The 24,238-nt window shown below is 42.5% G+C and overlaps 2 protein-coding genes across 2 annotated transcripts; both read left to right on the forward strand.

Moving 5' to 3' along the window:
- Nucleotides 1–1,968: 1,968 nt before the first annotated feature.
- Nucleotides 1,969–20,296, forward strand: LAP3 (leucine aminopeptidase 3). Its single transcript, XM_054823194.1, has 13 exons — nucleotides 1,969–2,137; nucleotides 2,783–2,898; nucleotides 3,244–3,298; nucleotides 6,170–6,275; nucleotides 7,402–7,561; nucleotides 10,997–11,158; nucleotides 12,184–12,342; nucleotides 13,092–13,216; nucleotides 15,470–15,558; nucleotides 16,952–17,054; nucleotides 18,757–18,836; nucleotides 19,566–19,678; nucleotides 19,788–20,296. The coding sequence occupies exons 1-13, from the start codon at nucleotides 1,973–1,975 to the stop codon at nucleotides 19,984–19,986; spliced, it is 1,632 nt and encodes a 543-aa protein (XP_054679169.1). The 5' UTR covers nucleotides 1,969–1,972; the 3' UTR covers nucleotides 19,987–20,296.
- An 848-nt stretch (nucleotides 20,297–21,144) lies between these two features.
- Nucleotides 21,145–23,660, forward strand: MED28 (mediator complex subunit 28). The gene is made up of 4 exons (XM_054823196.1): nucleotides 21,145–21,353; nucleotides 21,451–21,517; nucleotides 22,741–22,853; nucleotides 23,318–23,660. The coding sequence occupies exons 1-4, from the start codon at nucleotides 21,192–21,194 to the stop codon at nucleotides 23,513–23,515; spliced, it is 540 nt and encodes a 179-aa protein (XP_054679171.1). The 5' UTR covers nucleotides 21,145–21,191; the 3' UTR covers nucleotides 23,516–23,660.
- Nucleotides 23,661–24,238: the final 578 nt, after the last annotated feature.

Consider the following 24,238-nt stretch of genomic DNA (forward strand, 5'->3'; position numbering starts at 1 on the left):
GCATAACGAAATGCTTGTAGGTCGAGATAAGGACAGGGAGAGATCACTCACTAATTATCATCACGAGCAAAACAGACCAAACTTAGAGAGGGAATTCATGTAATTTATTACTAGGCAAAACAGAGTAGAGGAATGAGAAAATAAAATCAACTCTTAAAACACCTCCCCCCACCCCTCCCATCTTCCCGGGCTCGACTTCACTCCCGGCTTCAACCTTCCTCCCCTCAGCGGCACAGGGGGATGGGGAGTGGGGGTTACGGTCAGTTCATCTCACGGTGTTTCTGCAGCTTCTTCATCCTCAGAGGGAGGACTCCTCTCATCGTCCCCCTGCTCCAGCATGGAGTCCCTCTCACGGGGTGCAGACCTTCAGGAGCAAACTGCTCCAGCGTGGGGTCCCCCACGGGGTCACAAGTCCTGCCAGCAAACCTGCCCTGGCGTGGGCTCCCCTCTTCACGGGTCCACCAGTCTGGCCAGGAACTTGCTTCAGCGCAGGCTTCCCACGGGCCACAGCCTCCTTCAGGTGCCTCCACCTGCTCCAGCATGGGGTCCTCCACAGGCTGCAGGTGGAATCTCTGCACCCCCTCATCCTTCCTCCATGGGCTGCAGGGGGACAGCCTGCTTCGCCATGGCCTTCACCACGGGCTGCAGGGGGATCTCTGCTCTGGCGCCTGGAGCACCTCCTCCCCCTCCATCTGCACTGACCTTGGTGTCTGCAGAGTTTCTTACATCTTCTCACTCCTCTCTCCGGCTGCAAAAGCTCTCTCTCTCTCTAAGTGTTTTTCTTCTTCTTAAATATGTTATCACAGAGGTGCTGATTGGCTTGGCCTTGGCCAGCGACGGGCCCGTCTTAGAGCCGGCTGGCATTGGCTCTATCAGACACAGGGGGAGCTTCTAGGAGCTTCTCACAGAAGCCACCCCTGTAACCCCCCCACTACCAAAACCTTGCCACGCAAACCCAACACAACCCCCCAAATTTCTCCCCTAAAATAGTTATTGAGTAAGAGCCATGGGAGTACTTACGTAAGGACAAGATTAAAGATTTTTTGTACTGGATTCCAAGATATTCAAATATATGCGATATATTGTTGCCCAGGTACCCTTCTTCATCAGGTTCTGCTGATGTAACAGTGTAAGTTCAGTTACAGATGTATGGAAAAGCAAATAATTGTTATACATAGTGTGGTAAGGTGTCACATTCTAACATAAAAAAGCAAATTACTTATAATCAATGTTTCACATTTCTGGAAAAACAAAAAAAACCCAACCCTGGATCACTTGACATTAAAATCCAGTGCATGTTCAGTGCCATATACTGATGATATAATAAATGTCAGCAAACTCCAAACAGTCCTTTTCTGTACAGTGCTTCTGCTAGAAAAGCATAAACGTATTTCTTCTGTTACATTGACGACCCAGTATTCTGGTGTGAATTTTCCTGATAAAATATAACAATAGTCATTCTCACTGGTGTTTTACATTCACTTACCACATTTTTATTTTTTTTTTATAATTTCACTCTGGGATCGTTACTGCTTTCTCTTAGAACCTATTCAACTCTTCCTAGGCAGACATGCTGATATTATACAAGTAAACCACCATCCTACATCAAAAATAACATAAACTTGTTGTCTTTACATTTGCAATAAAGTTTTCATTATTTTTTCATAAACTATTTACATTTTAATCTTTGACATGCAAATTAAATATACTGTATGCATACCAGAGCTGGTTTTTTTAAGGTCTGTGATAAGCCCACCAGAAAAGTTGTTTCATCCTCAGCAGCACGTGCAAATACGTATCTAGAGTATACCACAAGAGGGCAAAAACCCGCTGTGAAACAAAGCCTCACACACAAGTAAACAAGAACCTACCATCCCGTGCTCCTTCAGCCACTGGTTTATAAGCTGTTCCTGCGTTCCGCCCTCTAGCTCCTCCTCTCACCTCCGCTGCGGGCACCGCCCGGCGCTGGCTGATGAGGCTATCGGCGCGCCAGCTTGCCTCACCACTGCCTGCCATGCTGCTGCATTGCGTGCGGAGGGTGGCTGCGCGCCGCGTCGGCTGGGATCTCCCCCTGGCCTGCAGCTGCTCGGTGCAGGGGCCCTCGCCGCGGGGCTACAGCCGCGGGGTGGGCGGGAAGGTGAGGAGGCGGGGGCGGCTTCTGCCTCACGGCCCCTCTTGCTCGGGGTGAACCGGAGCGGCGGGGGCATAGGGTGTCCCGTTCCGCAGCTTACGGCTGAGCGTGCCCGGCGCCCAGCCCTGGGGTCGCTGTGTGCCTCCTAGGGCCAGCCTGGGGCTTGAACCCGTGAACCGGTGGCGGGGTGGGCGCCGTGCCTGTGGCGGGGCCGTGTTGGGGTCGCCGGGAGGCTGCGCCCCGGAGCAGTTCCCTGCCCCGGCACCTCGCTGCCCTGCTGAGGAGCTTGAGTCAGGAGTGGTGCCGTTCCCTGTGCTCCTGGGTGCACCTGGCTGGGGGAGATTGGTGTTGGGGGCGGGAGGGAAGCTCTTTTTACTTAAAATTGCAAGCTGAAAGAGGTTTTTGCCTCTATGTGTTAGGCAGAATTATTATAAATTTAGTTATGCTGTATCTAATTTCTTTTTCACACTTAGATGCAGTTGTAATAGTTCATCCTGGTTTACTAGTGTTGCGCTGTGCATCACATTAGATAAATACATACACTGAGATGAATATATTCAGCAGTAGCTATGGTTTGAACAGTGTGCTGCTTGTCTTTCAGAAGGGTCTCTAAATTTTGTGGTATTTGTATTAATGTGCATCCTTTTTTAGGGTCTTGTTCTGGGAATCTACTCAAGTGAAAAGGATGAAGGTGCTGCCCAGTTCACGAGTGCAGGAGATGCTTTTGATAGACTTGTGTCTGGAAAGCTAAGAGAACTTCTGTCTGTGTAAGTGTGTGATAAGCTTCTGAAATGAATTAAAGTACCTACAAACACCAGTAAGAATGATCTTTTTTTTTATCATTATTAGTGTTTGTATCCATACCACTTCTCAGCCTGGTATTTGCTTTTACTAGGCCAAGGGGTTTGGAGGGGAATTCCTGTGGAAAAATCAAGCACTGAGAAAACAGATGCAAAATGTTCATGGGAACCGTCCCTTCCTGTCAGTCAGCACTGAGCCAAGTGTCCCAGTACAGCGTTGAGGAGTGCTGTGTGGTTGTGGAGTGAACGCAGTACCATAAGATTTATCATCAATGAGGACTTCTTTATTGAAAGAATCTCTTTGTGTCCTAGATGTGGGCCACCTTTGAAGAAAGGCAAAACACGCATGTTCCATGGTCTGCATCAGGTATGAACTTTGGGTTTTCGTGTGCATATTGATTAATGTGTGAGGTTTGCCTTTATATCTTATTTTAAGCTGAATTCAGTGCTGTGCTTGTATAAATGCTCTGCTCTTCTCACCCCCCTCAACAAAAGATGTGGTTCTTACTGAAACCTCCTGTTCCACACTCCCCTGTTTGCATGGCCTTTTGCACAACCCTGTACTCCCTCCACTGTGCTGCACGCTGAGATGATGTAAACAGGTCTGCTCCAAAGGTGACGTACTCTGAATAACTGCTTACTGAATAAGCTGAAGCACAGGCAGCTTTGGATCAGACTACTGTGCCTTCTGTGTTCAGGAGTGAGTGTGTGAGTATGTACCCACATGTGCAAAGACCTTCCAGACTTGATGGTTCTAACACAAGGTGGTCCCATCATAGGCTTTAATCAGGTTTTAAAGTTGTGTTTGAAACCTCTGAAAACAAGACATGGGACTGTTCTTCAGGCAGGGCTTTGTCTGCCCAGACATGATATATCACAAGGGTATGAGATGGGGATTCATCTGCGTAAAGTTAGGCTTTTGGTGCCATTTGAGAAGCACTAATACATCTAATGTACCTACATGGAGCTGGCAAATATGCTACAATTTGTGCCTTTTTGGAGTAGTAGCTAGAGGCTAGGCAGACATGTAATATGACACTAGGTGTCCCTGTATGAGTAACAATCTTACGTTAGGGCTAATTAATTTTAAATAAATAAATTTTTAGTGAATATTAATATTGCTTACCATGTATAAATTCCTGTGCGGAAAGCCCAGACAGGTGACACCAAACTCAGTAGAAAGGCTGTTGGAAATTTCATGGAAGTTGAATCTGCTGAAGGTCGCATTATCCCAGTTCTGCATAGAGGATGGCTTCTGAAGAGAGTAGTAAATCTCTGCAAGAGAAGGCAGTAGAACTTGGCCTTACACCCTCTTCTAAGTGTAAAATAATAACTAAAAAACCCCATTAACTTGAATCACTGATCTTCTGGAAAGCTAACACAAGTTTCAGCATCTCGTGAACTAAAAGATTTTACTATGGTGTAGCAGTTTGAGAGCTGATTCTTAACAATCTGACAGCAGCTATTTTGGATGGAAGGGAAACTGCAAGATTAATTTTGGGTTTTTTTCAGAGCAGTGGGAAATCTGTTCACATATATGTGGTGGGTTGACCCTGGCTGGAGGCCAGGTGCCCACCAGAGCCGCTCTCTCACTCCCCTCATTCACTGAACAGGGGAGAAAAGGCATAACAAAACGCTTGTGGGTCGAGATAAGGACAGGGAGAGATCACTCACTAATTGTTGTCACGAGCAAAACAGACTGAACTTAGAGAGGGAATTCATCTAATTTATTACTAGGCAAAACAGAGTAGAGGAATGAGAAAATAAAATCAACTCTTAAAACACCTCCCCCCACCCCTCCCATCTTCCCGGGCTCGACTTCACTCCCGGCTTCAACCTTCCCCCCCCTCAGCAGCACAGGGGGACGGGGAGTGGGGGTTACGGTCAGTTCATCACACGTTGTTTCTGCAGCTTCTTCATCCTCAGAGGGAGGACTCCTCTCATCGTCCCCCTGCTCCAGCATGGAGTCCCTCTCCCATAGGGTGCAGACCTTCAGGAGCAGACTGCTCCAGCGTGGGGTCCCCCACGGGGTCACAAGTCCTGCCAGCAAACCTGCCCTGGCGTGGGCTCCCCTCTTCACGGGTCCACCAGTCTGGCCAGGAACTTGCTTCAGCGCAGGCTTCCCACGGGCCACAGCCTCCTTCAGGTGCCTCCACCTGCTCCAGTGTGGGGTCCTCCATGGGCTGCAGGTGGAATCTCTACACCCCCTCATCCTTCCTCCATGGGCTGCAGGGGGACAGCCTGCTTCGCCATGGTCTTCACCACGGGCTGCAGGGGGATCTCTGCTCCGGCGCCTGGAGCACCTCCTGCCCCTCCTTCTGCACTGACCTTGGTGTCTGCAGAGTTTCTTACATCTTCTCACTCCTCTCTCCGGCTGCAAAAGCTCTCTCTCTCTAAGTGTTTTTCTTCTTCTTAAATATGTTATCACAGAGGTGCTGATTGGCTTGGCCTTGGCCAGCGGCGGGTCCGTCTTAGAGCCGGCTGGCATTGGCTCTATCAGACACAGGGGGAGCTTCTAGCAGCTTCTCACAGAAGCCACCCCTGTAGCCCCCCCCAGCTACCAAAACCTTGCCATGCAAACCCAACACAATATATAACCTTGAGTTTTATACAAATTTGACTTCATTCTTAAAAGGCTCCTTTAATCATTAGTTCTTCCTTTTTGCTTTCCACTTGCAGCTTATAAGGCAAGCATTGTCTGCTGTGTTACGTTGCTTTCCTGAGTTCTGGAACTGTGTACCTATGTGCAGCTTTGGTTTGTTACCTGGCAAATCATGCCAGCTCAACTCCTGAGATGAGCTGATAGGCTCAGCCTTTGCAGTGACTGTATTTCCTTGAACGTAGTACTGTGCCAAAAAGGGTTACACTGAGTCTCCAGCTCAGTTCTGGCCTTTGTTGCAGCTGGAAAGCTGGATCTGCTTTCAAAGGACTCTTAGACTTGCCCTTAGAAGTATCAAGTTTGCTATGTGTTGAGCATAAAGCCCCATCTGCTGCAATACACATATTAACTGAACAACAGAATGACTGATTGCATGTCTGTGGAAAACGATTGGGATTGCAAGGCAGTGGCACCATATTGGCATTCTTAACGTAGAAGTGCGTGTAATGTAGAGAAAGTACTGAATGTATTTTAATGCTGTGCTTGGTTTGATTTGGAAAGTAAGGTCTCTCTAACAGCTCTCTGCTGCGGCTGTAACAATGAAGAAAGTTAATCCATTTGTGTGTTGGCTTCATCTAGGACTTTGCGGGTGTGGTTGTGGTTGGCTTGGGTAAGAAGAATGCTGGAGTAAATGACCAAGAAAACTGGAATGAAGGCAAAGAAAATATTCGTGCAGCTGTTGCAGGTTAACTACTTTTAAATTTTCTTAAGCATTTTGTCTGTAAGACTATTGCAGTGGTGCAGCATGTTCCACTTTTGAAGACTGAGCCTAGATACGATTTTGTTTTGAAATGCAAAACCTACTGCATGGTTTGGTAAATGCATTTACTTGTCACTGATATTCATGAAGTTTTTCCTTAGCAAGGAAGGAGTTACAGGGCATGTAAATCAATCTGCAGATAGGTAACTCCAGTTATTTATAACGAGTAACTTTCCTAAACAGTGTGATGTTGAAAAGGCATGTGTTTAATTGCTACTATTTTGAAGCCTGAGAGCATCACTGATTCACTTTATGCTCCTGCTCTACTTAAGTATGCACATATATTTACTTTTGCCACTTAATTTGTAACTGAGATGTTTCTGTTATAAACTGGTATCTTTCACAACATCAGTAGTATGATTCAGTATGTTACCTGTCATGGGCAGAGGGGACCTCTCTATCTTAATCAAGGATGACTGCTACATCTAAGTGTGTGTAAAACAAGAATAAAAAGAGTTCTCACCGCAGAGTTATTATTTGAGAATGGAGGTCAGTCACACATGTATGACAGCTGTATGTCCAAAGTGCTAGCCCGTGTTGTCTCACCAGCTGCCAAAACATTGTGAAATTATTTGGGTACAAAATAGAATTTATGGAATATATAATTTTATTTATTTATAAAAGTGTGTGTATAAACTCTTTTGGAAGAAAAGAGCAGTCATGTATTCTTAGCAAAAAAACTAAATTACAGAAAGTTTCTGATACCTGTAGATAGTCATAATCCATAGCACTCCAGAAGAATAGAGCTTTTCTTTGATATAGAGTGAGCTTAAAGCAACTGGAACAACTGTGGAATGGAAAGTGAATTCTTGTGAAATGTCTTAATCATTACAATTCATCAACAGATATTTTTAGTCAAAATTTGTCAGTGTATGGTCATTAATATTTTTAATTATTCTGCTGCATGATCTTTTAAATTGATTTACTTATAAACTCAGATACCTTGAGTTAAAATTATTTTTAACTTGAAATGTCATACTGATCACCTCAGATACCTGTTTTGCTGTTCTGTGCAATACTCAGCCTACTAGTTCCATACTGTATGTTACAGTTGGTTGTAGACAGATCCAAGATCTGGAGATCCCTTGTGTTGAAGTAGACCCCTGTGGAGATGCTCAGGCGGCTGCAGAAGGCGCTGTCCTTGGATTGCATGAATATAACGAGCTGAAGCAAAAAAAGAAACCTGTGGTTACTCCTCAGCTTCATGGAAGGTGATGGCAAAAGAAAAACTTGACTACTTATTTATCTGTTTGTTTATCTATAAAATTGTATGCATGCTTGTGCATGAGGAAAACATAAAACTGAAAGAATAGGGCTATCAGCAATATCCCTCTTAACTTTTCCTACTCCTTTGAATTTCCTGAAGTATTCTACACTACAAGTATATTTATAGTGTTTCCTTGATATGTTTTGTTAGTATGTCATCTTCTGAGGCTAAGGGTAAATAAATGCTGCTTCATAGAAAAGAAGGCCCAAGATAAAAAAAAAAGAGTAAAAAATTACTTGAAGCATAGTTGTGATATGAAAGGACGTGCCAAATTGTGGAGCAGAGGTATTTCAAACTCTATATATGCATAAATCCTTTTGAGAATCAGGAAATGCTAACTGACACCAGACCATGCCATGATGGATCCACTTTGCCTAGTTCATTTGTTGTATTTTCATTCACAGAATATAATGCAAGAAGAGAAACTTGGGTGCTTCTGGCCGCTAGACATCACTGTTACTTGAGAGCAGAAAGTAGTATCAGAGCTTTTGGTTCCAGAACAAAGTTTTATTAATCCCCTTTTACTCTATCACAGGGGACTTTGGACCTTCTGTATAGGATATGCTGTCATGCAGAGGAGAGGTATTTCCCATATGTACTTTATACAGGAACAAGTCTTTCTTTGAGAAAGTTAGTGAAATAAAATAAAACCCTCTCAATGTAAGCATGTCTTGATAAGCTACATGCAACATTCTTCCTGTTTTGTAACACAGAAGGTAGTTTGGAAGTTGATTATATTAAGTAAACATTTCCTGAAAAAATAGGTGGTCCTACGGCCACTCATAACACTGGAAGTAACTTTCGTATATAATAATTTAGGTTGGAAAGGACCTCTGGAGCTCATCTAGTCCAGCTCCAACTTGGATTAGGGATAACCTGGAAGTTACATACAACTTCAAAGCTCAATCAGGTTGATCAGGCATTTGTCTAGTCCAGTTCTGAATATCTCCTGAGATGGAAATTCCACAAACTCACTGGGCCATCTGTTCTAGTGCTTAACAATGCTCATGGTGAATTTTTCTTCTTTATGTCTTATTGCAGCTTCCCTTGTTGAATCTTGAGCCCATTGTGTCTTACCCTCTTACTGTGCAGCTCTGTGATGTGTCTGTTTTCATCTTCTCTATAAACCCTACTTAAAAGTAGAGAAAAGACTGCAATTAGATCTTTCCCAAATTTTTTTCTCTAGGTGAAACAAACTCAATTCTCTCAGCTTCTCGTATGCCATGTGCTCCAGCTCTCTACCCCTCTTAGGGGCCCTCCTTTGGACTTTCTTCTGTTTATCAGTATTTGGTTTATATCCAGGAACTCAAAAGTGGACATAGCTAGATGCAGCCGAAAGATGTAGCCAGATGCAGCCTCACAAATGCCAAGGAGGTAAATAATTATTTCCCTTAACATGCTGGCTGTGCTGTAATCCAACCCAGAACATGGCTGGCCTTTGTCACCATGGTAATGTGCTGCTTAATCCTGTACAACTTGTCCACCAGGATGTCCAGGTTCTTTTCTGCAGCTTTGCTTTCTGCCTAGTCAGTGTCCAGCCTGACTGTTGCACAGAGCTGTTCTGTCCCAGTAGGCAATTTATGCCAGCCTTTGTTAAACTTCACAGTGTTCCTTTTGGTGCTTTCCTCCAGCTTCCCAAGGCCTCTCTGAATGGTGGCCCTACCCTCCCCATTTCAGCAGCTCCCCACAACGTGATACTGTCCATGAACTTCTGACAGTACATTTCATAGTCCAAGTTGTTGATGAAGATTATCAGCCTCAGTATCAACCCTTGAGGAACATCACACGTAACTAAGTGCCAGCTAGACTGTTCAACTGTTGTCTGCTATCTTCAGAGCCTAACAGTTCTTCCAGTTTTTCACCCATTTTGTAGTCTACCCTTCCAGTTCATGTTTTTTTCCCAATTTGTCTACAAGGATTCTATGTGAAAACCTTGCTAAAGTCAAGATAAATTACATCCACTGCACTGGTCCCCCGCACCAACCCTGTCATCATAAGTCAGTCAAGTTGGTCAGGCATGATTTGCCCCGAATAAGTCTATAATGACTGTTCCCAGTGACCATCTTGTCCTTCATGTACTTGTAAATGGCTTCCAAGATTACTTTCTCCATAAACTTTTAGGGGATTAGTCTAGGATAACTGGTTTGTAGTTCCCATCTTTAAGAACGGCAAGAAAGATATAGGGGACTTTCCTTTTTGAATCATCAGGGACCACGTTCAATTACCATGACCTTTCAAACTGAAAGAGACCAGGCTTGCAATGATGCTGGCCAGCTTCCTCAGCACCCTCAGATACATCCTGCCTTCTACCAAGGACTTGCGTATGTCCAGCTTCCTTAAGCAGTCCGAAGTCTATTTTCCTCTGCCATGGGTAGTACCTTTCTTCCCCAGACTCTGTTACTAAGCACAAAGATCTGGGGAATCTGGAAGCAGACCTTTGTAATTATTAAGACTGATGTGAAGAAGGCATTGAGAACCTCAGTATCCTCAGTATTCACTAGATGGCCTGCCCCATTTAGCAAGGAGACAGCATTATCTCTGACTTTCCTTTTGCTGATGATGTACCTGTTGAAGTCCTTTTGTTGCCTTTCCCACTTCTTGCTAGTTGCAGTGTCAGCTGAGATTTGGCTTCTTAATTCCATCCCTCCATAGCCAGGCAATGTTTCTATATTCTTCCTGGATTCCTTCTTCACTCTGTTGCTCTTTTGAGAGGCTGAATCCACCTTAATGCCCTGCTTTGTGATATCTTTTAAAGCAAGTAAGTTTTTCTGTTCTGTCTCAGTAAAATGAAAGGTTTTGCACTGGCAGTGTTGCAAAATAACCAGAGAGAGATCCCCATTTCCTATGCAGGCAGCTCTTTGAACGTTTGTTCTGTCATTCATTAGTGAAACGCCTTGAGTGCACTGTGAAATGAGATCCAAATTCCGCTCTTATCACATAATGATATTTCAGTAAAGTGAAAAACAGAATTGGAGGCTTTATATGGTAAATAAAAACTTTCAGGGCTGTTACAGTTAATGCAATTACAAATTTTGGAAGGGATATTAAACCTGGTGCTTAAGGATTTAAGCCAATCTCTGACTACTAAGGATTAGGACAAGACCTAATGTATTAGACAGATAACTTTACATCTGTCTGCTCTAGGATCCTTCTTGCTTTCTGTGAAGCATTTGGCACTGACTAGAACCAGAGATGAGCTACTAGACTTAGATGCACCTTGGATGTCATCCTGAATTCCTCGTAGTAAGATTACTATGATATTCTTAATTGCTCCAAATTAATGATACTGCATTTTCAAACAGGAGAGAACAGATAAATGCTGACAACACCTTAATTTTGCAAATATTTATGATCCTGATTTTTGTATGGTGCTGTTTAGTGCTGAACGCGAAGCCTGGCAGAAAGGTGTTACCTACGCTGAGGGTCAGAACCTCGCTCGGTATCTTATGGAGGCTCCAGCTAATTATATAACTCCAATCAAATTTGCCGAACATATTGAACAGAAGCTCAGAAGTTTCAGTAATGTGAAGGTCCATATAAGGTAAATTCCATTGAAATGATTCCTCTATGTGGTAAGATACCTTCCAGGCTATTCAAATATGCAGTATGCTCTCATTTTCACTCTGCTACTTCAAATAACAAAAACAGGGGAAGTGTTTGGCAAAAAGGGATGAGAGGTGCCCAGACTGCAAGCTGCTCTTAGTATTAGGAGGTGAGCCTCTAGTTAGCAGAGTAAGCAGGATACTGTGACACAGTAAAATGATTAACTGTCAATTAGTCATGCAGTCAATTACTGCTTAATTGACACGTGCTGTGAAAGAGGAAGCCTGATGAAGACCGGTGAATAAAGGACAAATACTAAGTACCTTTTTTCTAATACCTTTTGGGTTTTTTCCCAAGTGGATTTGAGACATACCTTGGCTTTTTTTTTTTTTCTGGATGTGATAATTAAACATCCTCTATTGCTGTTATTGTTGGGGCTTTTTTTTTAACTTTTAAAAATGTTGAGATGGAGTCATAAAAGCCCTTGCAGTTGAATTTGCATAGCTAATGCTTCTTGCCTTGGCATTTCTAGTTACTGTACTTTAGCGGAAATAGGCTAACTGGTTGTGCTAATGTTGGAGGCTGTTTTGTTGACAAGCAAAGATTGAGGGAAATCAACTTTGCCTATAGCTAACCATCTTGATAGCAAAAAGCTAAACTGTAACCTGCTGCAATATTTTTACTCCATATGCCTTCAGAGACTACAGCCTGATGGGCAAGTGAAAGTTTAATGTTTCTGATGCAGAAAGTGTAGACTGGTGGTTGGTTGTTTTGTTTTGCCTTTAAAAAAAAAAAAACAACAAACAACCAAAACCCAAAACAGCAACTTTGAGGCACTATTTTTGTTTCAGGAAAAAAAAGTAATAATGGTTGAATTTAAATGATGGTTTTTCAAAATAGCTAACTAAAATGGAATTAATAGTTTATGTACAAACCTTCAAGAATTGTGATTTTTTGAAAACAAACAAAATAATGTTAGTCAAAGTGTCCAATTAAAAGAAAAAATATATATTTCTATTACAGACCGGAGTCTTGGATAGCAACACAACAGATGGGAGCATTCCTGAGTGTAGCTAAGGGTTCAGCTGAACCACCCATCTTTCTGGAGATTCACTATTTAGGTGGTGCTAATACAAATGACTCCCCATTGGTATTTGTAGGAAAAGGAGTGACATTTGACAGGTATGTATGCTAATATTTTAATGACTAGGGGGGAGGGAGGGGAATGCCTTCCTGCTATTCATGTTCAACAGGGAGATGCTTTTTCTTTGCTCAGCATCTTTAAATGCCATTCCAGTGACTTGCCCTATATAGTAGACTGTGATGCCTTTTCTGGGGAGAGAACAAGCTTGAGTGGTTGGACAAAGTAGGAATCGATATGCCCTTGTCTTGTAAGGGGAAAATGGAAATTTGGGGGGAGGAGGGGGAAACAAAGAACTTGCTATTTTTTCTTTTTTTGGCCTGAACAAACTTCTGGATGAAGAATTTACATGTTTAGAAGTGCAATCTGTTACTGGACATCTAGATATGCATAAGGAAAGAGAAAATAGTTCATTCTTTGCAGCTTTTCATGTTGCATAACTACTGAAGAATTTATCACTGTTCCCCTTCCATATGCTGATTTTACCACGTGTACTATTTTCTTCTTGTTTTGTCCTCTTTTGTGATTGTGAAGACCATTGAGTTAGTCTGCTGCACGTTACCCAGATTTTTGTGTCCTAATTATGAGGAAATAATTCAGGGACATATTTTATCTGAAATGAAAACCTAGATACCTTGCTTTCAATATGCTTGTTTTAGGGGGTTGCGGGAATATTTGAAAACACATTTACTGATATTTGGCTCTACAACATACTAATGGACGGAATATTATCAGTGTGTGCAACTTTGAACCCCTACATGTTGGGTGATATTTGTTCCATTTATTCCAGTGGTGGCATTTCACTGAAGCCGTCATCGGGTATGGATGCAATGAGAGCAGATATGGGAGGGGCAGCGACTGTCTGTTCAGCCATTGTGACAGCTGCAGCTTTAAATCTACCTCTTAACATAATTGGTAAGTATGTTTGTGTAAGAATCCAAAAATCTTAATCTTAGAAGATTTCTTGTTGACAAAGCAATTTTCTAGTATCAGCACTGGTAATGGTCTTACAGAAATGCCATGGACTCTTGCAGACTTACTTGTCTCAGCTTCTCTTCTATTTTTACTTGCTTATAAAAAAATTGCTGAATTGAAATTTTGAAGGCATGATTTTTAGATCTTAGGTGAGAAATGATTGTCAATAAACTTACTTTCAACAAATTTTTTTGGAAGTTCTGATCCTTTGTTACAGGAAAGATTGTGGATATCCATAAAAGCAATTAAAAATGAAAATGAGCTAGCTGAGCTACCTCCATGAGTGTTTGCCACAACTGAACAGGAAGAGGGATCAGGTTTTGTTTCCTTAGGTGAATATTTCAGCAGAAATCAGGATCAATACTGGGCCCAATGCTGTTTAATATCTGGATGATGGGATCAAGTGCAACCTGATGAAGTTTGTGGATAGCAAACTGAGTGGGAAGTGGACACTTTGGAAGGGAGAGCCACCCTGCAGGAAGACCTAGATGGGCTGGAGGAGTGGGCTAACAAGAACCTTATGAAGTTCAACAAGAAGTGTAAGGTCTTGCACCTGGGAAAACATAATCCAGGAGTGCAGCACAAACTGGGATCCACCTGGTTGGAGAGCAGCTCTGTGGAAAGGGACCTGGGGGTCCTGTTGGACAACAGCTCAATATGAGTGAACAGTGTGCTGCTGTGGCAAAGAAAGGCAACAGGATGCTGGGTTGCATCAACAAGGGCATCACCAGCAGAGATAAAGAAGTCATTATCCCATTCTACTCAGCACTTGTCAGGCCACACCTGGAATAATGTGTTCAGTTTTGGTACCCACTATGCCAAAAAGATGTGGACAGGCTGGAGAGGGTCCAGAGGATGGCCACAAAGATGATCAAAGGACTGGGAAGCCTGCTGTATGAGGAAGGGCTGAGGGAATTGGGTTTGTTCAGCCTTGAGAAAAGAAGGCTTAGGGGAGACCTTATCACCATGTTCCAGTACTTAAAGGGTGGCTACAAAGATGATGGAGACTCCCTTTTTACAAGGGAGTAAATTGAACATGTTAAAAATGAGGGGTAATGGGTGCAAGTTACTCCTGGGGAGATTCTGATCGGACACGAGGAAAATTTTTCACAATGAGAACGATCAGCCATTGGAATAATCTCCCCAGGGAAGTGGTGGATACCCCAACGTTGGATGCTTAAGATCCAGCTGGACGGGGTGCTGGGCCATCTTGTCTAGATGGTGCTTTTGTCTACGTGAAGCTTTTGCCAAGAAAGGTTGGACCAGATAACCCTTGAGGTTCCCTTCCAACATGGTATTCTATGATTCTAAAACAAACCCAAAGCCAATCTGCTGATAGTATTTTTAAGTATGAGCAGTGTTTATATTTTTCTTGAAAAATGTCGCACAGCTAAAATTAAACGAGCTGACTCAGGAACCATGGCAAAACGAGTTGCTGATGACATAATCCATTCTAGGATAAGTTTTACATTTGAGAACCTTGACTGTCAGAAACTACTATTTTAGTCACTTTTATGCTTCAACCAGCAGAGGGCAGCGAAACATACAGCCTCAAGACTTTCCTCACTTAAAAGTATGCAATGGGAAGGGCTAAGGCAGTGGAGCAAAAGTGTGCGTACATAATTCTGCTGAAAAGTGGTGGTGCACAATTCGCTTATTCCTTGTGCCAGGAGCAGGTTTTCCCCTTTCATCTCATCCCGTTTATAGTTGGAGTTTTGACGCTGACCCTGTTTTTTGCTCATCTCTATTTGCTGCTGTTACGGTTGGAGTTCTATGGCAAGTCCTTGGAGCCCTCTTGACATTACACAATATTGATTTACAATGAGCAGAGCTTGAATGGCTCAGAGTGTTAATTTGAGAAGCTGATACTTTCAGGAAGAAAGAAATCCCTTTGTGTGTGACTAATTATTCATATATGGAAGACAGAAGATGATACTTGTTCCTCTGATCTCACTTGTCTAGGCATAAAGTAGAAGTAAATCCTAGTGGTAAAATGGTATAGGTGAGAGGATGTGGTGGTGCAACATGCAGAGAAGTTTCCCTCATTGTAAGTGACCATGTGTCTTTCAGTAAGCAGGAAGATTTTGGATTTTGAGCATAAATTCAAGATGAGAATAGCACTGTTTTCTTAAGGAGATTTTCTAAGGTCTTTTCTGAGAAAGAAATTAATATACTTTTCTTTTTCTCTCTGAGGTTTGGCACCTCTCTGTGAAAATATGCCCAGTGGTAAGGCAAACAAGCCTGGGGATGTAGTTAGAGCCAAGAATGGAAAAACAATACAGGTGGGCATGTGAAACTTGGATTTTGAATGCTTTTAGTGAATTGCTTTAATCAATTACATGACTGCAGTCAAAGTATGTGTTTGAAAAGACCCTTTAAAAAGATAAGCAGTGCAAATGTACTGTTTTTAAAACTGCAAGAAGCATATTATTAATTAGAACTTGGTATTATAGGATTCTTTCAAATATAAATCTGGACTAAAGAGATTAAATGTTTTATAAATTGCTAGGAAAAGCTGACAAGTATGATAATTTACTGAACATGCTAGAAAATCTTGATTTTAGCCAAGAGGTGGTTACAATGCTCATAAATACAGGTTCTCAGTCAGAATGAATAATATATTAATTGCTTCCAGTAGACCATTCAGGACACTCTTCTGCTATCTAGAGTAAGACATAAGAGTATTAGTTTCCTGCTGACGTAACCAAGGTCTTTACACTGCCAAGCTGCTCTGTACAATCAGAACTCTGAGTCATAGGGGCTACTGGTTCAAAGAAGCTTGCCAAATCAGTACCCAAAATACATATTTCATATTTAATCCAAGCTGTTCCATATTCATCTAATAGATTAAGTGGTACTGAAAGTCATTGTGCTGTAGACCACTGACTTTGTGCAGAAGTAGATGGCTTAATATTTCTCTCTGTCTGGATTTCTGACTTCTGCCACCTTTGACTTGCTGAACCTTCCAGTTCTTTAAGGTTCTCCTCCCAAAACTGAGTTCAGTCACCCTCTGCTTTGAGGCAAAAGACTGGGCACATATTCCCCCACCTAGAAGAAACTTGCAAGAAAGTGCTGGTAGCTCAGAGCACATCATACAATTAATCTTGTAGAATTCATCACGATTTTTCCCTGAAAGGAGCAAAGGGGCTATTGATTTATTTAAGAGGGGAAAGTTTCAAGATCCAAAGAGAAAGCAGTATAACAAGGAACTGTTTCCAGGCACGCATCTGTGCTTCTTTGTAGTACCCTCTCCTCCTCTGTGGTTTCCTTTGGCCAGATCTCTGTGCTTGCTCAGAAGCAGTCCCTGGGATTCCTGGGGCTTTGCTGGGAATGGTAACTGGCCCCCTGTACTCCCCTGGGGTGCCTCTCCAGCCTCCAGGCTCTTCTGAGGAGCCAGCAGCACAGAGACCCAGCATGCAGAGGAGGATGCAGTGCTGAAAGATGACTTGACCTCAGCTACAGATATGCTTTATAAAATAAACATAGTTGTATATCAGTATTATATTTTTTCTTTTTCTTGAGTTTATTTTGAGTAAATTTTGATTACCTGAAGTTCCTAGGGCCTGTGACAGTGCATTTACGATCTGACAGCTATTTAAGATAACATGTAAGAACTAAGTCAGTGAAAGGGATGTTTTCAGTAGTTCTCTGTTTTTACTAATTTTGCACCTGCAGGTAGATAACACAGATGCAGAAGGAAGACTGCTGTTAGCTGATGCTCTCTGTTATGCCCACAATTTTGATGCAAGGGCTATTGTGAATGCTGCAACATTAACAGGTAAGCAATCTCCCTTCCCTGCTCATATTGCAAGTCAGCTCTTTGTTACTCTCGTTAATGGGGCTGTGAATTAGTTGCACAATGAATATAAAGCCAACCTGAATTTGAAAGCAACTGAAATTATTTTTGCATGTTGTAGGACAACAGCTAGCACGGTTTATGCTCTAACAACTTGTACAGCTGCACTGTGTCTCTGGGGTGAGGGAGGGTATTGGCATGCAGGGTGCATGGTCAGCAACGTAGATGAAATTGGGTCGGCCCAGTCAAGCTGGAACTGAAAAGAGTGGGAAAACCTACACGGACCTTGATGTTTCTGCACAATGTTTCCTAGTGCTTCCATTTCTGAGCTAAGCCTTTCCAGCTTTTGGGGCTGTGTGATGCAGAGATACTGGCATGGTGGTAGAAGAATCCTGCCAGGTTCGTGTGGCATCGGCCATGCTGGAGCCAAAATAGCTTCTTTGGGAATGGCTTCCTCAGTGCCTGAGCTCTGACCTAGCCAGCACCAGTTCTTCCATTATGTGAGCTAGCTCGGGTCTCCATGATTCTAGGTAATAGAATAGAAGGGTCATCATCATCTTCCCAAGAATTTGTTTCACTGAAATATCTCGAAGTTTGCATACTTTCAGGCATAATAAAATGTGCCTTGTTTCATCCCTGCAGTTGTATATGAATGAGGCTATAATTTTAAATTTAAAAACAGCATTGTGTATGCATTTCATGAACTGCAGTAACAAGCTGTCATGGGTGAAGTGACTGTAGCTGAAATGAGAGCAAACATGGAAGAGTAGTTCAGACAGGAGTCAATTGTGTTGCTTAATGAATATGCTAAGCAAAATTATCTTTCTATATATTTTCTACTCATGCTTTAAATTATGTTCCATCAGTTTTACCAGTTCAAGTGCTGTGGAAAATTTCAGTAGACAGAAAGGAAGCCGATTTTAAGATTGTTGGCTTGTATAAAAGTATTCCCATATAAAGGGCATGATAGAAGGAGGAGTTTACTCCCACTGTAGATCCCTGGGTACCAAGCAGGAAGGAGGAGAGCTCCTGTAGAAATTTCTTTGACATACTATTTTGTTAAACTACTTATTTTTCTTCTTTTTTTATGTTAGTGAGGATTGGCATTAGAGAAGCAATTCTATGGCATCAAATAAATAAATATGTATCTAATCTCTCTAGTTTAGGCATGGCTTAGTACATGGTTTAGTATTTTGATAAGGATTATTTTAATTTAAAGTGAATTCACATATGCTGTGAAAAAATCTATGCAAGTGAAATTCACAAAAGGGAAAGTATCAGCTCAAAAATTGTGGAGGTCTGTAAATTGGAAAAAAGCCCACTGTTATTTTCTATATGAAAACAATAAAATTTACATTTTTTCTCTGAGAAGTCACTGTTATTGCTGAATGCTTTATATTAGAAATATTGCTAAGAAGCATCAAGCTGAAAACAGAAAATCTAGTTTCATGATATAAGAATTCATAAAAATTATATTCTGTGTCCTGTAGATTATATAAATGTTTTAACAACATTTAAACTTTTAAAAATGCAAGTGTACTAAAATCTTTAGGTTTTGCAGGCTTTAGAAATTACTGATAATGGGAATTAAAAATGGGAAGCTCTGTGAGGAGTGAGGATGCAGAGGAATAGCTCAGGTCCACCTTTGCCTTTGTTGTAAAACCCTGAAGGTGTGTTTCTGTAGGTGCCATGGATGTTGCATTGGGGTCTGCTGCAACTGGAGTGTTCACAAACTCATCTTGGCTTTGGACTCACCTTTATGAGGTAGGCCATCTGCATTATTAGTAAATCATAATAATAATTCAGTAATAGTTGTTACTTAGTAGTGCATTACTGAAAGTCTTTATGCAAATCTAAAAGGTATGTTATATTTTGAAATCTCATAGGAATGGTGTTAGTATTGTATTTAATTGAAAATAATTAATTTTGACTATTAATTACTAGCTCTTGAGTGAGGTTTAATACCATACAGTAAACACCAGGGACATCATCTTGAGGATCTGCATGTTCTGATAACTTACTGCAAATGCATAAGCTCTGGACTACTGACAGTAATTAGTTCATGTTAAAAAGATAATTGATCTTGCTTAACAACACTGAGACAGAAACTCAGAGAGGCCTCATGAGTGGCTGAAGTGTGATGGTAAAGGAAGTCTCTGAAGGGAAGGATTTGTGTTGTCAGGAAAAAAAACTGGGGCGGGGGGGAAGCGGTCTTTAGATTTCTACTTTTTAGGTGTTTTAGCATTAGTGAAAAGGCAAATTCACTGTTTTATTTTGCAGTGTATTTACAAATACCTAATACTATATTGAGCTAAAGATTTTTAGACTGATCAAAGCCAAACAAAAATAAGCATGCAATTAAAAAAAAACCCAAACAAAACAAACAAAAAACCCCAAACAAACAAAAAACCCCCCAAAAAAACCAAAACAAAAAACAAAAAAACCCCAAAACCAAAAAACAAAACCCCAAAACTATTACTGTTTCTTTTTCAGGCCAGCATTTTGACAGGAGACAGAGTTTGGAGAATGCCTCTTTTTGAACATTATACAAAACAAGTAACAGACTGTCCTCTTGCAGATCTGAGTAACATTGGAAAATACAGCAGGTAAGATGTACCAATATCCTTCACATGCCCCTTTTTTTCAGTATATTTGTTTAATGTTTGTGCTGTTGGTGTTGCTTTAGAAACAATATACTTTTTCTGCTTCCCACAGAGCTGGAGGAGCATGCACAGCTGCTGCATTCCTGAAGGAATTTGTGACTGCCTCTCACTGGGCTCATTTAGATATAGCTGGTGTGATGTCGAATAAAGATGAGGTGCCCTATCTTCGAAAAGGCATGGCAGGGCGGCCTACAAGAACACTAGTAGAGTTTGCAGCTCGATTAAGTCAAGACAGTCAGAATACCAAATAAAATACTCTTTCTAAAATTATCCACTCTGCCTTAAGAAAAAAACCTTGAGTATTATTCATAAATGAATGCCCCAAGCATACTTTCACTATAGCAGTGAGCTACCCATGCATTTTATAAATCATTCTTACCCAAGGAATATCGCACCGTTGAGATTTGTCATCTCATATTATGCAGTTTAAAATAAAAAAAATGTTGCTTGAACTATTGAGATACTTAGTACTAAAGCATGATGATGGAAAACATCTGAACTCCTATTTTATATGTAAAATAAGCATAATTATTGCAAACAATAAATCTTTTATTTGGGTGTGTGTTTTGATTGAGAGGATTAACAACAGATGGATATCATAGCTGTGCCTCAGTTTTGGGTGAATCGTAGGTGGTGTGGAAGGTAACTCTGCAAAGTTGTTTATAAAAATGCTATTCTAACATTTTTCCTTAGGAAAAACTAAAACTGCTGTTGGTGTGTATTGCAGTAGAAATAATGCACCATCAGACTTTTTAGGCTGTTGCAATTAGTGTGATTAGCATAGCTTCAGCACTAAATTATGCAGTGAGTCTTAAACAGGTGCTAATAAGAGTGTATTTTGTAACTTTTACAAAACTAATAAATGCAAATTAGGGTTTGGTGGGGTTTCTTAGGGGGAACCTGCCACCATCTGACATGATTTCTGTCATCCTGCTGCTTCCCCCCATTACTGGTGGGGGGCTGCCGGCCTCCAAGCAGGGACAGTATTCCCAGAATCAGTTCAAACGTCAGACAGACTTAATGCTTATAACGTGGGGTGAGGTTTTCTTGAGAATTTGGGGATCCAGGCCCAGAAGGTGGGTTTTTTTGTTTAGGGTGGTTGTTTTTGTTAAAGGCTGGTGCATAACAAGGGGTGCTGAGCTGGTGCTTACCCACGCCGGACTCTGGGAGGCGCGGGAGGGCACTGGCTGGAGCAGGAGCGTCGGGCTGGGAAGGATGGCTTTGCTTTCTCTGCTCCTCCTCTTTACCGTTTAACACGGGGGCGATACCCAGCAGCCCAGGCCGCCCCCGGTGAGGCGCCGGCTCCGGGCTGCAGTGGCGTGAGCTAACAGGCCGCAGGAGGCGGGCGGCCCCGCTGGCGCTGAGGTGCCGGCGGGCGGGGCGGTGCCCAGACCCGCCTTCAGCTTCCCGCCCCTCGGCGCATGCGCGGCCGCCGCTCAGCCCACCGCCGCTCGCCATGGCGGGCGCGCTCAGCGGTATGTTCGCCAACCAGCCGCCGGGACCGCCGCCGCCGCCGGGGCCTCCCGGCGGGCCTGGCCCGGCTGGTCTCATCCCGCCTCCGGCGGGGCCGCGCAATGCCAACAACACTCTCGTGGACGAGCTGGAAGCGTCCTTCGAGGTGTGTGGGCCGGGGTGCGGGAGGCCGCGGGTGGGCGCTGCCCTCACGGCACCGGCCCCCCGCGGCCCTTTTACCGCCGCGCTTCCCTCTCTCGCAGGCCTGCTTTGCCTCGCTGGTGAGCCAGGACTACGTGAACGGCACGGACCAGGAGGAGATCCGCACCGGTAAGGCTCCGGGCGGGGGAGTGGAGGCGGTGCGTCGCCGCGGTGCCCAGCGCCTCAGGCCCGCCGGGCCGGGCTGACCCCTCGGCGGCTTTCGGGCGCTGCCGAAGATGCTGCAGCTCGGCTGGGCTTCATAAAAGCCGCGGTTTTATTCTGCAGGCCTGAAATACTGAGGGGCGCGGCTGGGGTTGCAAATCTGCGCGCAGCCTCCCCTAAAACTTCTTGTGGAGTTTTGCAGATGCATTTGGGCTTCGCCGGGGGTATGTGTGCCTTGTCATTTGAGGCCAAAAGAGGTTTAAAAACTGTCAGAGTCTTTGAACGGTGACTCTGGCATAACTCGGCGTTGCTCGCCCCTTCCCAGGTGGAAGGCTGCTCACAGCAGTGGGAGGCTCACACGGAAAGAAACCCACCCGGGAATGATCGGGGTCTTGTGGAAGGATCTGGGGTTATGTGGGATTATATTGATGTGCAATGAAACACATGGTTTAAAAGCTAGGAAGCTAATGTGATGCATTATGGAGCTATATGAAGCAATAATAAAAGGTGGGAAAGGAAAGCCTAGATCGCTTAGTAGCGATGCTTTATGGCCTGTGTTAGGCACCTCTGTGGGTGCCTGAACTGCTATATATATAATACTGAACTGCTATAAATAGGAGGCTAAGAAACGGCCCTTGACTACTGTTTAGCAGTGTACTTTTCCCTGAAAAAATTTTGAAGCTTGACTCTCAAGCACCGTTTCGCAAACAGCGTAAATGCTTTTGAAAAGTCCTTTCTGGATATTGGGTCATATTCATATGCTGGAATGGGACAGCTTTTATTATCAGAATAGTAGTGCATAATATATAAAGGCAGAATATTCTCCTAAATATGCCCATGTTTTAGAACCTTACATTGAGCTGCTTGTTTGGGTGTGCAGTGAAATGTTTTCTTTATTCAGCCAAGTTCCACAAATTATTGTATCTTTGTCATTGTCAGAAATGTAGTAAAACTTGGGAGAAAGAGTTGTTGTCTTGCACCTTTAAAAGAACTTCTGAAAGTTTGCAAAGCAGCCTTTTATACACAGACTTAATGCACATCCTGGTTTTATAAATATATCGTAGTAAATCTGAAGATTTTCTTTCCAGAAGATACTGTGAAAAGTGTTTTTAATAGCCTGCAGACATCTCTCAGTGTCAGCCTGATAACTTCTTTTTTGGAATCTGTTCTTTCTGTTATTTTATGTTTAGGTGTTGATCAGTGCATCCAGAAGTTTCTGGATGTTGCAAGACAAACTGAATGCTTTTTCCTACAAAAAAGACTGCAGCTATCAGTCCAGAAACCAGAGCAAGTAATTAAAGAGGTATGTTTAAATTAATTTATCTGTGGTGTGCTAGGTCAGGTAAGCTGTACACCAGTACAGTTAATCACCTCATTCACGGTAATTTTGGGTTTCTCAACACGATGTTGTGTCTTACGTTCATAGAACTTGACTGTTAAAATAGCTTGTGCTCACCATGAACCTGGAGAAGCTGGTTGCCTGCTGCTCTGTGGAGTATTGGAACACAGATGATAGTTTCATTGGAAGAAACTAGTGAGTCAAATGTTGCTGGAAGTAATGATCTCCGAAATATGTGTGACCTAGGGGAACGGACCTAGTGCATTCACAGTGCTTCCCCTGTCTTTCATCAGATGCTTTTCCATTACCAGAATCCCTACAAGATCAGCTTGAAAACTCAAGCTAAAAAAATTACATGTTTTTTATGTAAGGTGGTTATTCCTATGAATACTGTCTAGTTTATTAATACACATTTTTCTCGTCCATAGGATGTTTCAGAATTAAGAAATGAGTTGCAGAGAAAAGAAGCATTAATTCAGAAGCATTTGAGTAAACTGCGACACTGGCAACAGGTCCTGGAGGATATCAGTGTGCAGCACAAAAAGCCTGCAGAAATGCCTCAGGGTCCACTAGCTTACCTAGAACAAGCATCTGCTAATATTCCTGCTCCAATGAAGCAAACGTGATCTTTGATTTTACGTATCTGAGTATTTTCAGCAATGCAAAGCAGCGGTGTTCTTTTTACTTTGTAAAAGTATACTTTTTGTATAATGTAATTTGTACTACAAATATAAATAAACAAGTGAAATAATTTTTTTTTTTTTGCAAAAACATGGATTGGTTTTATATTTTAATGGAAAATATGCAGAGTTGCTATTCAGGATGCCTTCTGGTAGAAGTGTGTTTTCCAGAATGCATCCTGTTCCTCCTAGATAGGGTAGCCATAGCTTTCCCCTAACTATATCTCTGCTGGTATGATGAAAATACTTGCAAAGATTACTGTTTGGTTTTACTGGAAGATTTAAACAGTCTGTGTTGCACTAATTATCCATAAGTAGCAGTGTAGAAGCACCCTTAGAATTGTTTGTATCAAGGTCAGATCAAGAGTGTACTTTTTTGAAGTGAATTGTCCATTTCCGCTGGGCTTTTGTTCACCTCATGAAAGGATCTCAGGATACACAAATTTGATTCTTATAAGATGAAATGAAACTGCAAAATGCATACCCCTGAGGGAGGGGGTTATATAATGCAGGCCCACTGTTACTGGTGTGGGGATGGTCCAGAACACCTACCCTAAAATGGATGTTGGGTTACCAGCACTGTCCAGTTGAAAGAATTAGCTTCTGCTGGGGTGTGCTATTTAGTAATCTAAATATAGCCAGAAAAAGATTTCTGAGGTCGAACTAGCA

The sequence above is a fragment of the Grus americana genome, chromosome 4 (assembly GCF_028858705.1).
Source record: "Grus americana isolate bGruAme1 chromosome 4, bGruAme1.mat, whole genome shotgun sequence".
NCBI classification, from domain to species: domain Eukaryota; kingdom Metazoa; phylum Chordata; class Aves; order Gruiformes; family Gruidae; genus Grus; species Grus americana.

Coding starts and splice junctions, on each gene's coding strand:
- LAP3 (XM_054823194.1), top strand. CDS start 1,973: ATGAGGCTATCGGCGCGCCAGCTTGCCTCACCACTGCCTGCCATGCTG. Junction 7,562..10,996: donor ACTCCTCAGCTTCATGGAAG/GTGATGGCAAAA, acceptor GGTGCTGTTTAG/TGCTGAACGCGAAGCCTGGC. Junction 19,679..19,787: donor AACATTGGAAAATACAGCAG/GTAAGATGTACC, acceptor TGCTTCCCACAG/AGCTGGAGGAGCATGCACAG.
- MED28 (XM_054823196.1), top strand. CDS start 21,192: ATGGCGGGCGCGCTCAGCGGTATGTTCGCCAACCAGCCGCCGGGACCG. Junction 21,354..21,450: donor AGCTGGAAGCGTCCTTCGAG/GTGTGTGGGCCG, acceptor CCTCTCTCGCAG/GCCTGCTTTGCCTCGCTGGT. Junction 22,854..23,317: donor CAGAGCAAGTAATTAAAGAG/GTATGTTTAAAT, acceptor TCTCGTCCATAG/GATGTTTCAGAATTAAGAAA.